General features: G+C 42.3%; 2 protein-coding genes across 3 annotated transcripts; one reads left to right on the top strand and one right to left on the bottom strand.

Annotated features, from left to right (window-relative positions):
* Positions 1-357: 357 nt before the first annotated feature.
* On the bottom strand, positions 358-4,013 carry LOC113149370. Its single transcript, XM_026341467.1, has 2 exons — positions 2,619-4,013; positions 358-1,943 (listed from the first exon to the last, which is right to left on the bottom strand). Exons 1-2 carry the CDS (start codon positions 2,722-2,724, stop codon positions 562-564), a joined length of 1,488 nt encoding a protein of 495 aa, XP_026197252.1. The 5' UTR covers positions 2,725-4,013; the 3' UTR covers positions 358-561.
* A 618-nt stretch (positions 4,014-4,631) lies between these two features.
* naga (N-acetylgalactosaminidase, alpha) lies at positions 4,632-9,169 on the top strand. Of its 2 annotated transcripts, none has more exons than XM_026341469.1 (9): positions 4,632-4,808; positions 5,096-5,252; positions 5,463-5,603; positions 6,122-6,333; positions 6,800-6,894; positions 7,051-7,212; positions 7,461-7,658; positions 7,849-7,989; positions 8,305-8,505. In XM_026341469.1, exons 2-9 carry the CDS (start codon positions 5,098-5,100, stop codon positions 8,503-8,505), a joined length of 1,305 nt encoding a protein of 434 aa, XP_026197254.1. In that variant the 5' UTR covers positions 4,632-4,808; positions 5,096-5,097. The 2 variants fall into 2 exon arrangements, with proteins under 2 accessions (XP_026197254.1, XP_026197253.1); XM_026341468.1 differs by having other exon boundaries at positions 4,633-4,808; positions 5,085-5,252; positions 8,305-9,169.
* Positions 9,170-17,129: the final 7,960 nt, after the last annotated feature.

Genomic DNA, 17,129 nt, shown 5'->3' with positions numbered 1-17,129 from the left:
TTGACCATAAGCACATATGACACGTTACTTATACGCAAATATTTCTTTTAATAGTCCACAACACAGTCTATTCCAAAATGCGTTTCTGTCTCTCTGTTATTATTCTTTCCTTTTCTCTCCTCCTACCTCCCCCTCCTTTTTTCTAAACAGCTGTTGCTAAGATGAAACCAAAGTAACTGCCAGCTGGTGATCATGTCTTGGGAATTGTGCCAATGATGGTGTGAAGATGTGAGGAAAAGGGATGATTAAAGCTGCTCTGTAAAATGTCAACTGTTTTACTTTTATCCACTAGTGCTCATTGATCAGTTCCCTCAGGGAATAAGGTGTCACATTTTCAGTGAATGAATACACCAGAAATAGTTGTTTCTTATTTCTTTAATTCAAACACTGATAGCCAAAATAATACAGAGATATGACACAACACAGAAGTTTCATGACAATTTTCTCAAGTTGCTCTGGAAAAGACTACACACACACACACACACACACACATACAAAATGTCTCTCTTACTTAGAGTGTTTGTGACCAGCAGGAGTGAGAGATGTAAGCTTGGGCGTCAGTCAGTCTTGGTTTGATCTTGGTGATTTTCCTATCAATCCACCCAGAGCACTTCCTAAGGCCAACATTATAGCCACCACAACTCCCACAGTCCCCAGTCTCCCCAGAGCTGCGGTGCCTAACGCTGCAGCCCCAAGTGCCCCGGCTCCAATAGGCGCTGCCGCTGCGGTGACTGTCTCCATGCCGATTCCTTTAATTAGCTCAGGCCCTGTGAGAAGGCCCCTTTGTAGGTTCACCTGAGTGTGGAATGGGCTCTTTGGTGCACCCAAAACAAATGCCCCCACACCAACAAGCGTGATGGTTATGAGCTCTGATGTTGTCAGCAGAGTTGATTTCAGTGGTACACACCACATGGCCAGAATGGCACCAAAAACAACGGAGCCTAAAACTGTCAACGCTGACTTTCTAGATCCGAATGCTTGTTTTGCTGCAACGCTTGCTGCTCCGAGTGACACCCCTGCAGCTGTCGCTGCTCCTAATGTTCCCCCCATGCTGCTTCGGGGCCCTAGAGAAGAGCTTGATTGCAGAATAGCTCTCAAAGCCACTGATGATATTACAGCAGCTCCCACGGCAACCTTTCCAGCCACCTCTGGCCCCAGCCCAACCATGGCCACTGTTCCTAGGCCAGCTCCTAGCAGCGCTGCAGATAGATACGCCACCCAGAGGACTGACTGCAGCATCACAACCACCTCCGCTTCTGAGCCTTCTCCTGCCTCACCTGCTCCTAAACCAACAGAAAATCCCAGTATTCCCACAAAAACAGAATAGAAGAATATCCTCTCCAGCAGTCTGCACCCAGTTTTAGATTTTGGTCTTTGCGTCATCCTCTCTTTCAAAGTCTTTTGTAGTGCATAAAGAAGACAGATGGTCAGTACCACGACTAACAGTCCAACTATGATACCCATCCTTCCATATATAACACTGAGATAGAGAGTGGTGAAGATGATCAGCAGAGCTGTGGTCATGTCATTTATATTAGAGTAAGAGTAGACTGTAAGGACTAGAACACCTTGTACGGCAATGTAGATCCACGGTGGAAGAATACCTGCTAACACTCCAGTGGAGACAGTACCCACCACGACTGAGGCCCCCGTTGTGACCTCTGTTAACCATGGCAACCTTGCTCCAATGTTGGTCAGCAGCTTCATCACCATAGAGGCAAGGAGGAAACCATTTCCCAGGGAGATAAGCACTGAGGTGAACGCGAGGCATGCCGTCACTACCCCGACACCTGTTGAACCAGCTCGATGAGTAGCCAGATTTGCAGCAGCCAGAAGAGCGCCATCATCAGTGAGCACAGGCTTGACAGCGAACAATGCAGCTTGTCCAAAAGCAAAACCTGCCGCTGCACTTTTTAGGGTTGTTGACATCACAGCAAAAACACCTGGGAGGGGTAAGAACATGGGGAAGTAAGTGAAGAATATGTTCCTATTCACCACATGTTGAAAGTAACTTAACACTGCACTTAAAGAAGTATATTACTAATTTTACACATGATGTGCTTTTACTCTTCATAACGAGTAGCACATATCATGTGAAAGCAGCAGGCTGCATTTCCTCTTTTATGTTAAGACACTCTACAATGTGTCATTCCTTTATTATGATTAAAATTCTGAATATAGGACTTTTATTTCTCTCCTTTATTTACTTCTTTCATGCCCAGACGGTTCTACAGGTCGTGGCCTGCTCCTGTTACTTTAAGAAGAAAACGAAGCCATGCGAATGGCTCCCATGCTGAAACTTAAAACCAGGAAGTCTGTCTAAAGTCCTTAAGAACAGCAAATATTTCAACAGACCATTTCACTACCACAGTACTTTACATATACATTTACATAACACACAGATAATTCTACATAAAAATGACAATTCATGTTTTGACTGGACTCCTGGTACTACATTATTTTAGATATCTCTACTGCAGCTCTATAGTATGACTACAGCTTTCAGATCCTGTTCAAATAACAGTTGCATAAATAAAAGATATACTATAGGTGTCAAAAACAACACTGTTGCTCCTTCTGTGGCCATGCTTTGCAGTGTATTTTTGAAGGGATCTTACCCGGTTGGATTGTTTCTGCCATGGCTGCTTGTGCACCAAGTGTGTAAGCTCCACCTTTTCCTGATGATGTCACAGAGTGGGCCGAATCAAACAGAAGAAAGTTCATGTGGTCCCTGAATGCATCGCTGTGACAGGCTACTTGCAAATGAACACCTCACATGTAGGCAGTGTATCTGTTATGCAGGATTTTAGGTTTACTGTGTTTAGGAGCTGAAAACTGAATTCAGGATAATGTGAGTGGGGATGTTTGTAATGGTTGAAATGATTTGACAGTTTTTTTTGTCTCATTGCACCTCCTGCTGGAAGTGACAATGCTTTTTAGATTGTAACCATTCAAAGTTTATGGCATCTCTAAGACACATCTCAATTTGTACAGTATGTAAAGTATTTATTTCCCATATCAGTCATGTAGTAAAATGCTGCCTACACATTCACATGTCAGCATTTTCCATTATCTCTTTCTCTGACAGGTCACTAAATGAACTTTATTATCTCAATAATTCGATTAAATGATAATGGGCCTTAAGTGATAAGATCTCACACATGAATTGCCCAGTGCTCAGAGGACATATTTCTTAATATTGACATTTCTCAATATTGTAATATTTATAATTTCTCAATGCTGAGCCAAAGCACTGAAAGTGGTTATATGGGACACATGCACAGTTTTCCTTGAACAAAGCTTGAGAGAGAACAGATAATTGTCAAAGTTTAACAACTAATCATAGTTTATCACTAATTCTACCTTTGATCAGGAGAGCACTGTCCAGACATCATACATCTGTTTGTTAGGATGGTTTCAGTTCATTTTCTAAGGGCTGTCTAGATACATCCTTTTTAAAATGGTGGGCTGTTCAGAACCCTAAACTTTTACTTCCCACTTGTTAATATAAATCTCTCAACTTGTGGTTTGATGTTTTTGTGCTGTACTGTTACATACTTCAGCTTTTAGCTGAACACAGTGCATTTGTCCTACATAAATAGGCCTTGAGTCATCAGTTATGTGACATTATAAAGCAGATGTTGTTAAAGCACAGTGCATGAAGAGTTTACAAGGTGCAAATGATGGTTTTATTAGTGATTACTAAAGAATCCACCAATGCTTTACAGATCACCTAAAACAGACAGACATCTGGGTTGCCAAGCTATGGAAAAATCTTACACCGGTGTGACACAAGTCTTTTTAGCCAGCACTCAGACAGACCCCTACAGTGTGCTCTGTGGCAACTGGCCCTCTAGAGACAGGTTGCAGCACAAAGGCTATGGACCAAAATCTATTAATAGACTGCTTTTGTCACTGCAGCCTCAGATAGATTTTTGTAGAAACCTGCTTTAGTGCTTTAGAAACACAGTCACTAATGTTTGATAGTGGCTTATTAAGTAGGACTATTAATCTCCAACTAACATTCATAAATGCATATTTGATGTTATTTTGGATTTAGGTCAGGCGACCCAGTTCTGGTCCAGTTCCAGGTTGCTGGGCAGTGAGCAAAGGGTCTACTAGAGGACATCTGGCCCTCAGGTCATCCTCATTAAGTCTGTTTCTGATTGTTTAGTCAGAGACACTGGAACTTGCAGCCTGCTGGAGGTTGTTATGTGACTGACAGTGCTCATCCTGTTTATCAGAGAAATGGATCCCGCTGATGGGTTAACAACCTCCTTCGCCCCTGTTCAGCTCTCCTAGAGTAACTGCTCGTCTCCTGCAATCTCCTCCATGCCCCCCGAGACTGTGCTGGGAGACGCAGCAGACCTTCTGACAACGGGATGTACTGATGTGCCATCCTGGAGGAGTTCAGGATGTGCAACTCTGTAGGGTCCAGGTATCCTCATGCTACCTGTAGTAACACTGACATTGACCCAAGCCAAATGCAAAACTGCCTGTTGTTTATTTAATTGACACCAAAGCAGCTGGAGCTGATTAACAAGATCAATGTCTCAGAAGTTAGTTTAACAGACTAGGTGCTAAACTCTGATTTAAAGAATACTTCCTGCTCCGCAGTCAGCTGACTCCGCGGTCACGTGACTGTCGCTTCCTCGTTTTTAAGAGCTGCTCAGTTTAGGGTTTTTCCGAGCACAGAGGAGTTTAGACTGAACAGTGTGGAGATAGTCGGAGCTGAGGAGCTGTGAACACATCCACCATCGTCTTTCTTCCTATTTCAGCTTCGATTTAAGGTCCCGGACCTTCAACAGGTAACGTGGTCTGTGACCTGTTTATTTCCGGTTTTGAGTGCCGTGTATTTACATACATACAATCTTACAGTGAAAATATATTTAATGCATTTTCGTAACGCATTAATACGCACGTAGTAGGAACTTTATACGATTATACAGTAACAGACCCACCTGGCAGGTTGTAGTTCAGTCTTAGTCATACCCAGTCAGGTGAGGCTCAGGAGGTGCATTCCTGAAGGAGATGCTTGTTATTTCTTCCTCACAATACTGGTTCATCTGAATGTCTTTTATCAGTTCTTCTGCAGGTATGCATTTGGCATTGCTTGTGTGTGCCCCAGCGCTCTTCGTGGCCACCTTGGCCCTAGACAATGGACTGATGAGGACTCCTCCAATGGGCTGGTTGGCATGGGAGAGATACCGCTGCGACATTGACTGTGACAGTGACCCCAAGAACTGCATCAGGCAAGCATTAAGTTAAAGCATTAATCCACTGCATCCACTGTCCTGTGGTGAATCAGATTCACATGTATGATGAGCTTAAGAAATCACATAAAGCTGTGTGTAAACCACCTACCAGAAACACCACATTCAGCAAATGCATAACATAATCAAACCATTTTATTTTAGTTATATTTGGTAATAAAAATCTTAATTCCCCTGTGTCTCTTCCAGTGAGAATCTCTTCATGGACATGGCAGACAGACTTTCAGAGGACGGCTGGAGGGAACTTGGATATGTTTATGTGAACATTGATGACTGCTGGTCGTCCAAGGAGAGAGACAATCAGGGACGGCTGCAGCCTGACCCGAAAAGGTATGGTGTAAACTGCACTGTATGCTTAAAGAGACAGGCGCACACACTGCATACGCCCTGCGGCTCCTTAATGCAAACAGTAATAATTAACTTCCAAATCTGTAAGTCCATAAAGCAGTGTTATAGAAGGTGTAACAGTGTGACAGTCATATGACTAAGAAAAGTAGGTTAGATTGAAGACAGATACAGTGCACAATATGAATGCAGGATCCTGTATTAAATGCAGCATCAGCACAAGTGTCTCAGTGATCTTGCCTTCCCAAAAAGTGGAAGTGAATACATTTGATCGTGCACAAAATTAATTCCCCTATTATTATTATTTTTTAATTATTATTATTGTCATACATAAACAACTGTAGGCTTTCCTAATGTGGAATTTCCCTAGTTCAGTGCAAACATTTAATGAATGTGAACCATCATTCATTCATTTAGATTTAATCCTTGTGTGTTTCACTCTGTTTATTTTCTTTTCTCGTGCTACTGAATGTGCACAATGTGCGACGTTTTAACCCTTCTAGGTTCCCAGGAGGCATCAAGAAGCTGGCACGCTACTTGCACGATAGGGGTCTCAAACTTGGGATCTACGGGGACATGGGCACGTACACCTGTGGGGGCTACCCTGGCACCCCGGTGGAGAAGATTGAGATAGATGCTCAGACCTTTGCAGAATGGGAGGTGGACATGTTTAAATATGACGGCTGTTATTCCAATGCCACAGAGCAGGAACAGGGTAAGAGACGGAGACGTTTCTGTTTGACATTGAGGTTAGGGTTGTAACGGTTCATCATCTTAGACTGAAATGTGACACACATGTTCACGGATTTGGATCCGCAACACGACCTCTCCCTGTTGCAGACATTCCACATCTCTTGTGGTGGTCTCTCCCGCACATTAATAGCAGCTCCCAGATTCTGGCAAATTTGATGTACTATCCCACAAATGTGATATTTCTCGTCACATGCCTTTGTGCATGTGCTTTATGTTAGGAAAGGAACGTGTCTGGCATAGCGTGAGCTATGTCTGTCAGCAGCAAGCCCAAAAAAACAAAACCAAAAACTTAACAAAAATCTAGATGTGAACTGAACCATGGCTCAGAAATCAAGGTCTAATCTGAACCATGGGTTTATAGGATTGTAACAACCCCAATTGCGGTTTTTGAGATGGTGCTGATTTGATGTTATTACTCTCTTGGACAGGTTACCCTCTTATGTCCAAGGCTTTAAATGCTACAGGTCGTCCTATTGGCTACTCCTGCAGTTGGCCTGCCTACCAGGGCGGCCTGCCACCCAAGGTATAATTAAGATGTTGTAAATCTTTGATTATCTTTTAGTGTCTTGTTTATACATAAAATATTTTATGCCACTGTGATAATTATGTTCTCATACTTTATTCCACAGTTTATATTTGTACTTTTTCACCACGTGAAAACTGTCTTGTTCTCTTCCAGGTAAATTACACTCAGTTGGGTGAGATCTGCAACCTGTGGCGTAACTACGGTGACATCCAGGACTCTTGGGACAGCGTTCTAAACATTATTGACTGGTTTTTCGACAACCAGGATGTCCTGATACCTGCAGCCGCACCTGGAAGATGGAACGACCCTGATATGGTCTGTTTAACCGACATGAGAGCTGACCTTATGTTTACATGTACTGTTTACTAAATGACTAGTGAGCTTAGGAGAAAGAAAAGGGTGAAGTATTTTTTACTGTCAGATAAGTGAGCTATCTTCAATCATCAAATTATAAAATATCACAAAGTTAAAGGGTAAAAGGAATTCAAACAGTGAAAGCAATTAGAAAGTAGCAAGCTTGACTTTTTCATTTCATCTTCCTTCCTCTCTCTTGACCTCTACAGCTCATTATCGGCGACTTTGGTCTTAGCATGGACCAGTCTCGTTCTCAGATGGCTCTGTGGGCGATCATGGCTGCTCCTCTTTTCATGTCCAACGACTTGCGCACCGTCAGTAGTGGCGCCCGCAACATCCTGCAGAACAAAATGGCCATCAGCATCAATCAGGACCCCATGGGCATTCAGGGAAGACGCATTCTAAAGGTGACACATATCGCACGGATGTTACAGCTTCTTGCAAGCGCTCCAGTTGGAGGGGAAAAAAAACAGAAATGATCTAATGAGACTTTTGTTATTGAAACTTTCATATTAATTCCTGATTACGTATACATGTCTTGTCATAAATACTTGTCTACTCATTATTTAAATTTTTTCATTCATTTCTTTCTTCCAGGAGAAGAGTGGCATTGAAGTTTTCTGGCGCCCCCTGTCCAACAATGCCAGTGCCTTGGTGTTCTTCAGTCGTCGGACTGACATGCCTTACCGCTACCACACTTCACTTGCCAAACTTAACTACACCACCGGCAGCTACAAGGTACTCAATATCTTTTAGTCATCAGTAATGGGGTGCTACAGGCCTAATTTCTTGGCTCATTACTGTATAACATTATTCTATATGATGAATAAGTTGTATTCTATAATCTCACTCAACAAGACTGATCTTTTAAATTAAGTTTAGTTAAATTATTACATTTCTCAATTATTTGGTACTGCAATGAATTCTTGCACTTTAATTGCAGTTTTTCTTCTTTTGACATTAGTGATGATACCTGTCCGTACGTTGGAATTTGCGAACCAAATATTCCTATAGCAGGAGAATCACGTTTGTTTTCCTTCTGCTCTTCCTCAGATCTTCGATGTGTTCACTGACAAGGCCACGACGCTGAAAGACGCCACCGAATTCGTGGTGTCAGTGAACCCCACAGGCGTGGTCATGTGGTACGTGTCTGCACCTGCCAAACTGAACCTTCGCCTGTTCTACGAAGGTGGCAGCTTCCAGTCATCCACCTACCGTGACGATGAAAACGCCATTCCTCGTGTCTTCCTCTGACCTCCGAACTCTCACACCTAAATAATCAGTTTGTTCTTCAGTGAACTACTTGATGGTATTAACTGGCAATAACTCATACGCACATTGTGTGATGCTCTAGGGACTATTATCTTTTTTAAGCATTCAGTTTCAGCGACTTATTTTTAGATTAGAGTATGGCGCTATTCATTCCAAATAATGAATCACTGTGAGCTCAGGGACAGCTATTTAGCATCGTTAGTAATCTAAAGTTGTTGGTGATTCTTCTTTCAGATTTTGTACTTGCTGTAGCAATATTGCAACACATGGAAAAGTTCACAGTCAAAAAAGCAGTGATTTGAAAGCTGCTTTCACACTTCACAGAACATGATCTCTGATGATTCCTGTTGATTGTCAAAAGCAGAAAAACTGATCATACACAACGACACTATGACTCAGAAGTCTCCCACTGATCTACCGAAAGATATGTTTTTGCGATGGAGCAAAATGCTGGATATGTTTTGTCTGATAAAGGCTATTTTTTATTAAATGTTTACAATAAAATTGTGCCTTGTTTAAAGGATGATCCTTTTAATCTGCCACTATCCAGGCTTTGCACTGCTTATTATAATGGTTAGGCCTACATGTTTAAGAAATGACGGTTTTTAAAAGAAGTTATTCTGTCAACATCTTCACTGAAATAAATAAAAAAAAAAAATGAAAGTTTCACTTTAAGTCGAGCTTTTTTCCCCCGTATGTTTTAACATCATCATTGTCCAGTTTTCTTTAAACGTCTCATTCATTTTGGTCTGACATAACCTCGGATCACTTTTGTACTTCAGTTTTTTTTTCTTTTTACAGTACATAGACCCACACTGTGCAAGATTTGCTGACTCTTGCAACAAGGTCTCCAATCAGCGATTACGTGTTATGTTAGGACTCCTGAGGGACAAACATGTGATTTACTGACGCGACCTTAACCCAAAGGCCTGGCAATCAAATCTCAATCATGCTGAAGGATCCTGTTGAGTCTACTTTACAGACAGTTGAGGTTCATGCAGTTCACACAAACATACGAGCATGGTGCAATTTCAACAGCAGAGCTCTGTGTGATGCACCGTACGTCAGTTTATTAGGATGTTAGTTATTTAGAACAAGGTTTCAGTTCAGCTAATGATGATCTCAATTCATCATATCACCATATTAACCAACTACCATACTAATAGTTGTGATCATGCATTTTTCAGGAAATGATAAAGATATTATTGTGTTTGCTTCAAGTATAGAAAATAAAGACAAAGCATACAACTTTCTAATGTAGCCAACATGTATCCAGATTGAACCAGTAGAGGTCAGCACTGCTCTTTAGTCTGCATATAGACGTCGTCAACAAAGACCTTCCACTTCCATCCATTGCCAACAAATGCACCTGCTGAGCAAGGACAGTCGGCCCATTTGGCTCACCTCTTTATCTCTCTGTTATGATTTACTTTTCTCTGACATCACCTCACATTTTCACACATGTTCAAAAGTGGACAAACTCTCCTACACTGTATTCTGTCCTTCATATGTCCCCTCTTCTTTATTCATCACCCAACAATTCTTTATTGTATTCATTCAGCCTCCTCACCTTCATTCTTTCCTCCTTTCTTTCTTTCTTTCTTTCTTTCTTTCTTTCTTTCTCCTCCTCCTTGTCTCATTCTGCTAAATCTCTTGCATGGTATCACCTCTGACCTTGGTCTCAAAGCTTTATGTTTGCACACAGTCTCAAGATACTGGAGCAGTCACATGAGAGTGCACTGGCATTCAGGCTTCTGCGTGTGCATACATATGAAATGAATAAACTTGCTTTAAGTGACACAGACACATACACCCTATCCCTTCTAGGTCAATTCGGGGCAGATTGTCGGTGTGTGTGTTACTGTGTCGGTGTGTGGGAAAGCTGATCTTTGTCTTCCTTTCTTTCTCTTTCACTTGTCTCAGATATCCGTTGGCTGGCTGAAAACGGTACATCTCTCTCTGTCAAGGTCCCTGTCGTTTTGGAACACAATGTGGGAGAGAAGCGAGGGAGTTATGATAGACAAAAAGACAGAACACTGCAACAAGGATTTGGGCAAAGCAGAAGAGGGGAGGGGGGGGCATCAGAAGTCTATTAGAAGTTGCAAATGAGCAAAGGAGGGGGGAATGTGAGAGATGAGAGAGTGAAGGAATGGGAAGGGAGGGGTCTGAAGCGAGGAGCGAGAGCGTTCCTGCCGATGCTCACGTAGGCCCGCAGCTGCAGAGAGGCGCAGTTGCCACTCTCCTCTTTGTACCCCCCAACTCTAACACAACTCATTCAGTTCTGTTGATCCCTCCTCCAACACACACACACACACACACACACACTCTGCTGTCACGCTGCTAGTCACACTCTCTGCCTCGCGCTTCTAAAATCCAAACCAGATGAAGGGGGGATCGAACACTCATGGTTACACAGCTTCGGAAAGGATAGAGATAGAACTTTGCATATAGGTCAGGATATATTAATGGTCTCACGGGGGGGCCACATAGTCTAAACCACTAAGGGCTTGCTGTTATAGTATGCAACATTTGCATTCCTGTTTGTGCATAGTGACCAAAAAATGAAGGTTTGTAGAAAAACAGCCCATGAATACAATTTTGTGCATGAACAGACAAACACAAACACTGGCACTGTGCTCTTCAGCTCATCCTGGTGACATCAATGCTCCCATCGGTGCTGCCTGTCTGCATGGCTGGTGGCTGACTCATGACATCACCATCCGAAAGGTCCCGTCCAATGCAGAAAAGGTCTTATGCACCGTTATCTCATTCTTCTGTATTCACCACATAGTTTTCACTCTGAGTTCTGTAGGAGCAAAAACACTTGAGGAAATAAAACTAAATATACTGTGCTGTGATTCTTCTTTGTCACCGTGTACTTAAAGGAAACACTAGACACTGAAGCAGTAACTAATGACACTGAAGGAGAAGTCATAAAATATTATTATTAACTGTTGTCATGGATAGAAAGTCTGAAAAGACAACTGCACATTGCACTTGATCTGGAAAATCCCAAGGGATTAGGTTTAGTACAAACAAAACAAAACAAAGCGTCTTCCTGTTTCTTCACCTCGTGTTCATTTGCTAGGTTAATAAAATAGTTTTCAAATAAATACATACAAGGATGTTTATGTAGCTGAACCTCATCTAATCAAGCTACTGTACGCCAGTTACATTTAAGGGCTGCATGAATAAAGCAGTTATTTCCTGTATCATGATTAAATTTGGCTATTGCCTTATTCATGTGTTATAGGAAACTCAATTACTGTGAAGGCTGAGCATCGAAATTGATTCTGAGGCAACGTTGACTAACAGAAATGCAAGTGGGACACAAAACATTCTGCTCACTTCATACGCACATTACTGTTTTTTTTTTTTTAAGCCAGTTTGTGGCTGTATTGAGCACAAATTCATGATTTCCTGTCAGTGGAGCTTTTCTTACATTGGTTGAAACGGAGAACCTGAGTGCTCGGACGCTTAGGTTTTATTCTAAGCAAACATTACGAGTCTGCAAGGTATTACTTCACAGGAACGTCTCTGCTGCAACCTGCTCTTGCCTCTCTAAGTGCAGCTTTAATGCTTTATTCTCCTGCTTTTACTTGTTCATGCATTAGACAACGACGGGACCCCCTCCTCCTACAGTACAATGGTTTATGCTACACACTTTTCTCTTCTGTTGGACTCTGTGACCCATAAAGCAACGAAGAATGTACTTAACGCTGACTCATTGTTTGATCTACTCTCTCCTTTAATCCAAATGTACTGGGGCATTAAATTAATTTGATGTTTGACTCTGGATGCTTGGTAGAGGTTGTTCAGTACAGTTCTGTCCTATAGGCTGTTGCACCAAAGGATGTCCTGCCGGCTGCAGGGAGACACTGTTATTTCAGCTGTGATGAGAATGTGTGGATACATCAGTGGACGTGTTAGCAAGACATGTATGATCGGGGAATTGTGTAAATGTGTCATTATCAAAAGTTTTCGATTTCGCAATTGCGAAAAGTGGAAGTTGTATTCATTCATTATGTCTCATTAATGATTAAAGCCTGCATTACGTCAGAGCCACATTTTATGCTCTAGTAGTCAATATTTCCTCATTTTTCTGTCTGAAACCACTGGACTTCATGACAAATCCTGCCTGTGTTCATCCTTTTTATGAATGAATGTCTGGATTTGTCCACCAGTGGCTGCTGTTGACTCAACAGACGGTTACCAACAGACGTGCCTGGTAACAGTTTCCACGACGCTGCGAGTGTACGAGGAAGGCTGCACGTTGCAGAGGCGTTGAGTTCGACTGGCAACGTGCCAGGCTGTCAGCTGCTTACTGGCAGTCTGTGTGGGTCAAAGTCAGAGACTGCAGCTCACACCGCTTTCTCGCTCTCTCTCTCTCTCATACACATGCAAACAGACACACAGATGGTGGCCACACACACACACAAAACTGTCATGATCTCATACTTTCCTTTTAAAATTGTATATCCCTTTCTAGACACATTCACACACTGAACCTCTCATTTTCTCTCATCTCTGCGTGTTACTCTCTCCACTGTACAGACAAATCCTCGACATCCTGGATTCTATGGTGCACTGTGACCACATATTACCTTTATGTCAGACATCTGACAGTAGGTCTGTGAGAGACACGCCTGTGTGAGAGTGTGTGTGTGGTCACCCTATTCCCTGACTGTATTCCTCCATTGTGCTGTATTCCCTTTCTGAGGTTTCCACATCAGGCTCTGAAGCTTTTTTGGGCAGCAGTACAAACTCCATCTTCTTTAGCTGGAGGGGATCTTTGCCAATACAGGAGCAGGATTTGGTCCAAATCAGTTCCAAGGAAAACAGTTGGAAAGGACTGGAACGAGCAGGTGGACAAGTGTGTTTTCTTCTGTGTGTATGTGTGTGCATGTGGTTAGGGTCACACTGTTAGAGGCTTGTCAGATTTCCAGCAGATATTTGATATTCACACAGCAACAATTTGTTAGGTAACACGATGCCTTTTGAGCCACTGCAGATAATGCATCTATTTTTGTGTAAAGCCCCATATGAAACTCAGCATGATGCTGTAGAAACTTGACTGACAACATTAGCCTGTAAAAAGAATTGTGTGGGGGCAGACAATAAAAATAGAGACATGATCGGTCAGCAATGCTTTGCATAGCCTTCTGGTCTCCCAATATCTATGTGCATGGTTTACTGGGCTATTTTTGTTTATATCTATCAGCATTTTGACTTTCTCTTTTTTTCATAAAGCTGGATTCTTGTGCTCACTGGCCTCCACCAATGTCATCTCCTCTCTGTCGGCTTCTCAGGCTGTCTCTCACCACGACCGCTTTAGACTGCCTGTCTGTCAATCTGTCACTTACTTGCGCAGTAGCACTGTGATTAACTGTGTCAGTCGGGAAGAGTGTTCATAGCTCGTCAGTGACAGTTGACACCATTAACACCAATAAAAACACAATGATTTGTACAAGTGCACAGCATAAGCTCTGCAGCATGTTCAACTCGACTATTAGCTATAGCAGCATGATAACATTTGGCACACATCTTTATGGTTTTCACATGACAAATATTAATGACTTTGCTGATATCCTGACTCAACCTTTAATAACACCATGAGGTTAAAATTTCCAATTGTCCAGCAGTTTTTGTTATGACTAAATATCTGGAAAACCCCATTAACTGTACTTCGTGTTCAGTCCTACTTAGAAATGTTATTTTTTTTGTTATTGTTAACAAATCCCTTAAAGTGACTAACACCAATATGTATTTGTGTCTATTACAGTAACTGTCATATCTGTGACTCAAGAACATGATTCTGTATATTTGTCTGTGGCATAGACCTTCACTGTTCTCAGAAAACATTTAAAAAACATATCCGTGAATGACACCGTTACACTGGATAAGCTGATTTTTCAATCCGAAAAATATGGTTTAGCTGCTAACAGCTTCGCTGCATGAGGATAGCCATTGTTTCCACAGTCTCTTGAGGTTACTGCACATGCTTGTGAACATAGATCATATTGTAAACAATCACAGCTGTGGTCCTTGTCACATTATACAAAGTTAACATTAGAACAAATTAAGTCCTTTCTGTTTTTCAGTACAGTTCTGGTCCAACATAGACTAACATCCACTCCAGATTCTCTGAAAAAACTTGAAACTTAAGAGTCTAACATATCTGCCTTGGCATTGTTGAGCTCTAACTGCAGCTGCACCACCACTCTCACTCATTCCCTGAATTCTTTGCCATAAGTCAATGTGGTAGTGTTGGTGTCGCCTTCAGTCTCTGTCAGCACATCTCTGTTGTACAGTATATCTTTCTGACATCTCGACCTCACACAGCTCATAAAAGTATTCTGATGTGAACATGGTTAGTAGATGAATTTTATTGTTGGTTTTATGATACAGCTACACAAAAAGGGTTTCAGCCATCTTTGTCAGTTGTGCATGTCACACGTGTCTCACAGTACCGACCAGGCTATTTAAATCAGTCCAGCTGTCTACACAGACTGCGAGTCACTTGATGTGTCACTCATACTATGCGCACATGACTGTGACACAATACTCATTTTTACGCTAGGACAAACCATGTTTGCATACAGAAGTTGATGCAAACTGGCCCCAAAAAACAAAGAGTCGCTATAAAATAGTGAGAAACATTTTCTGAACATCACAAACCAGCAGTTTTAAATTTTAAATAAATGATTATTTGATTTTATCCCCATTCAGGGAGCCAATAGACACACATGGAGAAGGACACTGGTGTGGCTGGACTTTGGAACCAACAAGGTGAAAACAAGCAGAACATCTGGGTAATTTTTCTGGTTGGAAACTGGAGGAAAGTTTTTCAGACTCAGCATGTTTCAAAGGATGGAATTGGCCACCATGTTGTAACCCAGTAAGCAAGTGTCCTTATTGCGTCCATGTTCAAGTCTATTTACCTGCGATCAGGTGCAAAACCACAGTGATTGTCTTTTGGGCTTGGAGCCTTTCAAAAGAACAGGTGACCAACCAGCTTATCTGCACACCACGATCAGGAGTTGTGCTGTTCAGGGGGTCAGTATATGCACTGGCAGTATGTACACTGAAACTCCTGTTGCTCTGCCAACATGCTGCCACTCTGCTGCTAGCATATTGCTCATACGAACTACCATCTGCAGCATTTGCCTGGCCGATTAGCATTTTATTGAGCGTTGCAGTGTTGGTCCAGCTAGTCTGTATCTTCTGTGAAGAGGTGGAGGAGAGCATCATTATTATAGTTTCTGGGACTTGTATCGTGTGCATGTCCCGTATCCACGTACTGCTGTACCTAAGTACAGGCTCACAACCTGCAGGCACGGGTGTAAACTCTTGTTTTTTTGTCTATTCATTGACATTTCTATATTTTCATTGACAAGGTTACACAACTTGGGACGCTGGTTTGCAAAGATCAAATACAAGGTAACATTTTTACAGCGCTGTCTCTAGCATGCATAATGTTTTACAGTCAAGTCACTGTTTAATCTCCACTGCTTCATAGCATTTTTATTTACGAGAACTGAAGGTGGAGTAAGGTGTTAATACGAATTGGAATGGAAACATTGAAGTGCTGTTCCCCATCTAGTTGATAATAACAATAACGATTACTTTATTACTCTGCTTGGCAACAGTTCACACAGAGCCCATATTGTTTCCTAAATATGCCTTCTTTTTCAGACACATCTCAACCCACACTGCCAATCAGCCAGCCTGCCTCCCGTCCCTCCCTCTGTCTTGTTCTTTCCACCTTTCTCTCTCTCATCGACCTACTTCCGAACACCACCTCCCCCCTCGCCCACCCCTCGGGTCCTTAAATCCTTGTCATTTGGCTCGCTGTTGGCTGGAAAAGATCAAACAGCACATGTAGAGCTGACCTTCAGGCATAGTGCGTCTAAACATTAACTCTGAGGACTAGGTACAGTTTAGTCTAACGTAGCTGGCCTGTGTGTGTGTGTGTGTGTGTGTGTGTGTGTGTGTGATTGTTTTAAAAAGTTTTTCATCAAGATATCAAAGTTTTCATGAATTTGTAAATGTTATTATTCTACAGTCTAGCAGTAGTAGAGTCAAGTTCCATTGATTATTAATTAACCTGATTGATGGTAGAAGCAGAAACAAGGTGCTTTCTGCTTAAAATATACAGTATAATCTCTGTCATAATCACTTACTTGCAGTTTTCATGAGACACTGAGTTCAGGGTGCAGAAGGCACCTGCTGTACTGGCACCACCTGACCAGAGTCCTTCTTACACTATTGGGGCCGATGTGCACCTGCACTAGGGAGCCCACCTGTGCTGTGGAGCCCTCCTCCACGCCGGGGCCTCACTGCCACCTGCGGCACAGGCCCATTCTCACTACTCAGCATGGTTCATAGTCTTGGAGCTGACATGTGAGCAGCTGTTCTTTCAGTCCATTAGGAGCACAGTCGAGGCTTTGTGTGCGGCGAAGAAAAGGGCTACTTGTCAAAACTGTGACGTAAAAGCCCCCTGCTCCATGTCACAGTGTCGGGGGAGATTTTGGGTCAAACCATAGTTACTGTATGTGTGAACATTGTCACGTACGGCACTGTAAATGACTCATGGTGGCATAATG

This window comes from Anabas testudineus, chromosome 24 (assembly GCF_900324465.2).
Source record: "Anabas testudineus chromosome 24, fAnaTes1.2, whole genome shotgun sequence".
In the NCBI taxonomy this organism is placed as follows: Eukaryota; Metazoa; Chordata; class Actinopteri; order Anabantiformes; family Anabantidae; genus Anabas; species Anabas testudineus.
The sequence above is the reverse complement of the archived record's forward strand: the minus strand, read 5'-3'. Positions and strand labels throughout refer to the sequence as shown.

Excerpts from the sequence above, each read along its gene's own strand:
- LOC113149370 (XM_026341467.1), bottom strand. The coding sequence starts at position 2,724 with ATGAACTTTCTTCTGTTTGATTCGGCCCACTCTGTGACATCATCAGGA. Across the intron at positions 1,944-2,618 it reads GGCAGAAACAATCCAACCGG|GTGTTTTTGCTGTGATGTCA; the intron begins GTAAGATCCCTT and ends TACCCCTCCCAG.
- naga (XM_026341468.1), top strand. The coding sequence starts at position 5,098 with ATGCATTTGGCATTGCTTGTGTGTGCCCCAGCGCTCTTCGTGGCCACC. Across the intron at positions 7,659-7,848 it reads AGGGAAGACGCATTCTAAAG|GAGAAGAGTGGCATTGAAGT; the intron begins GTGACACATATC and ends TCTTTCTTCCAG. Across the intron at positions 7,990-8,304 it reads ACACCACCGGCAGCTACAAG|ATCTTCGATGTGTTCACTGA; the intron begins GTACTCAATATC and ends GCTCTTCCTCAG.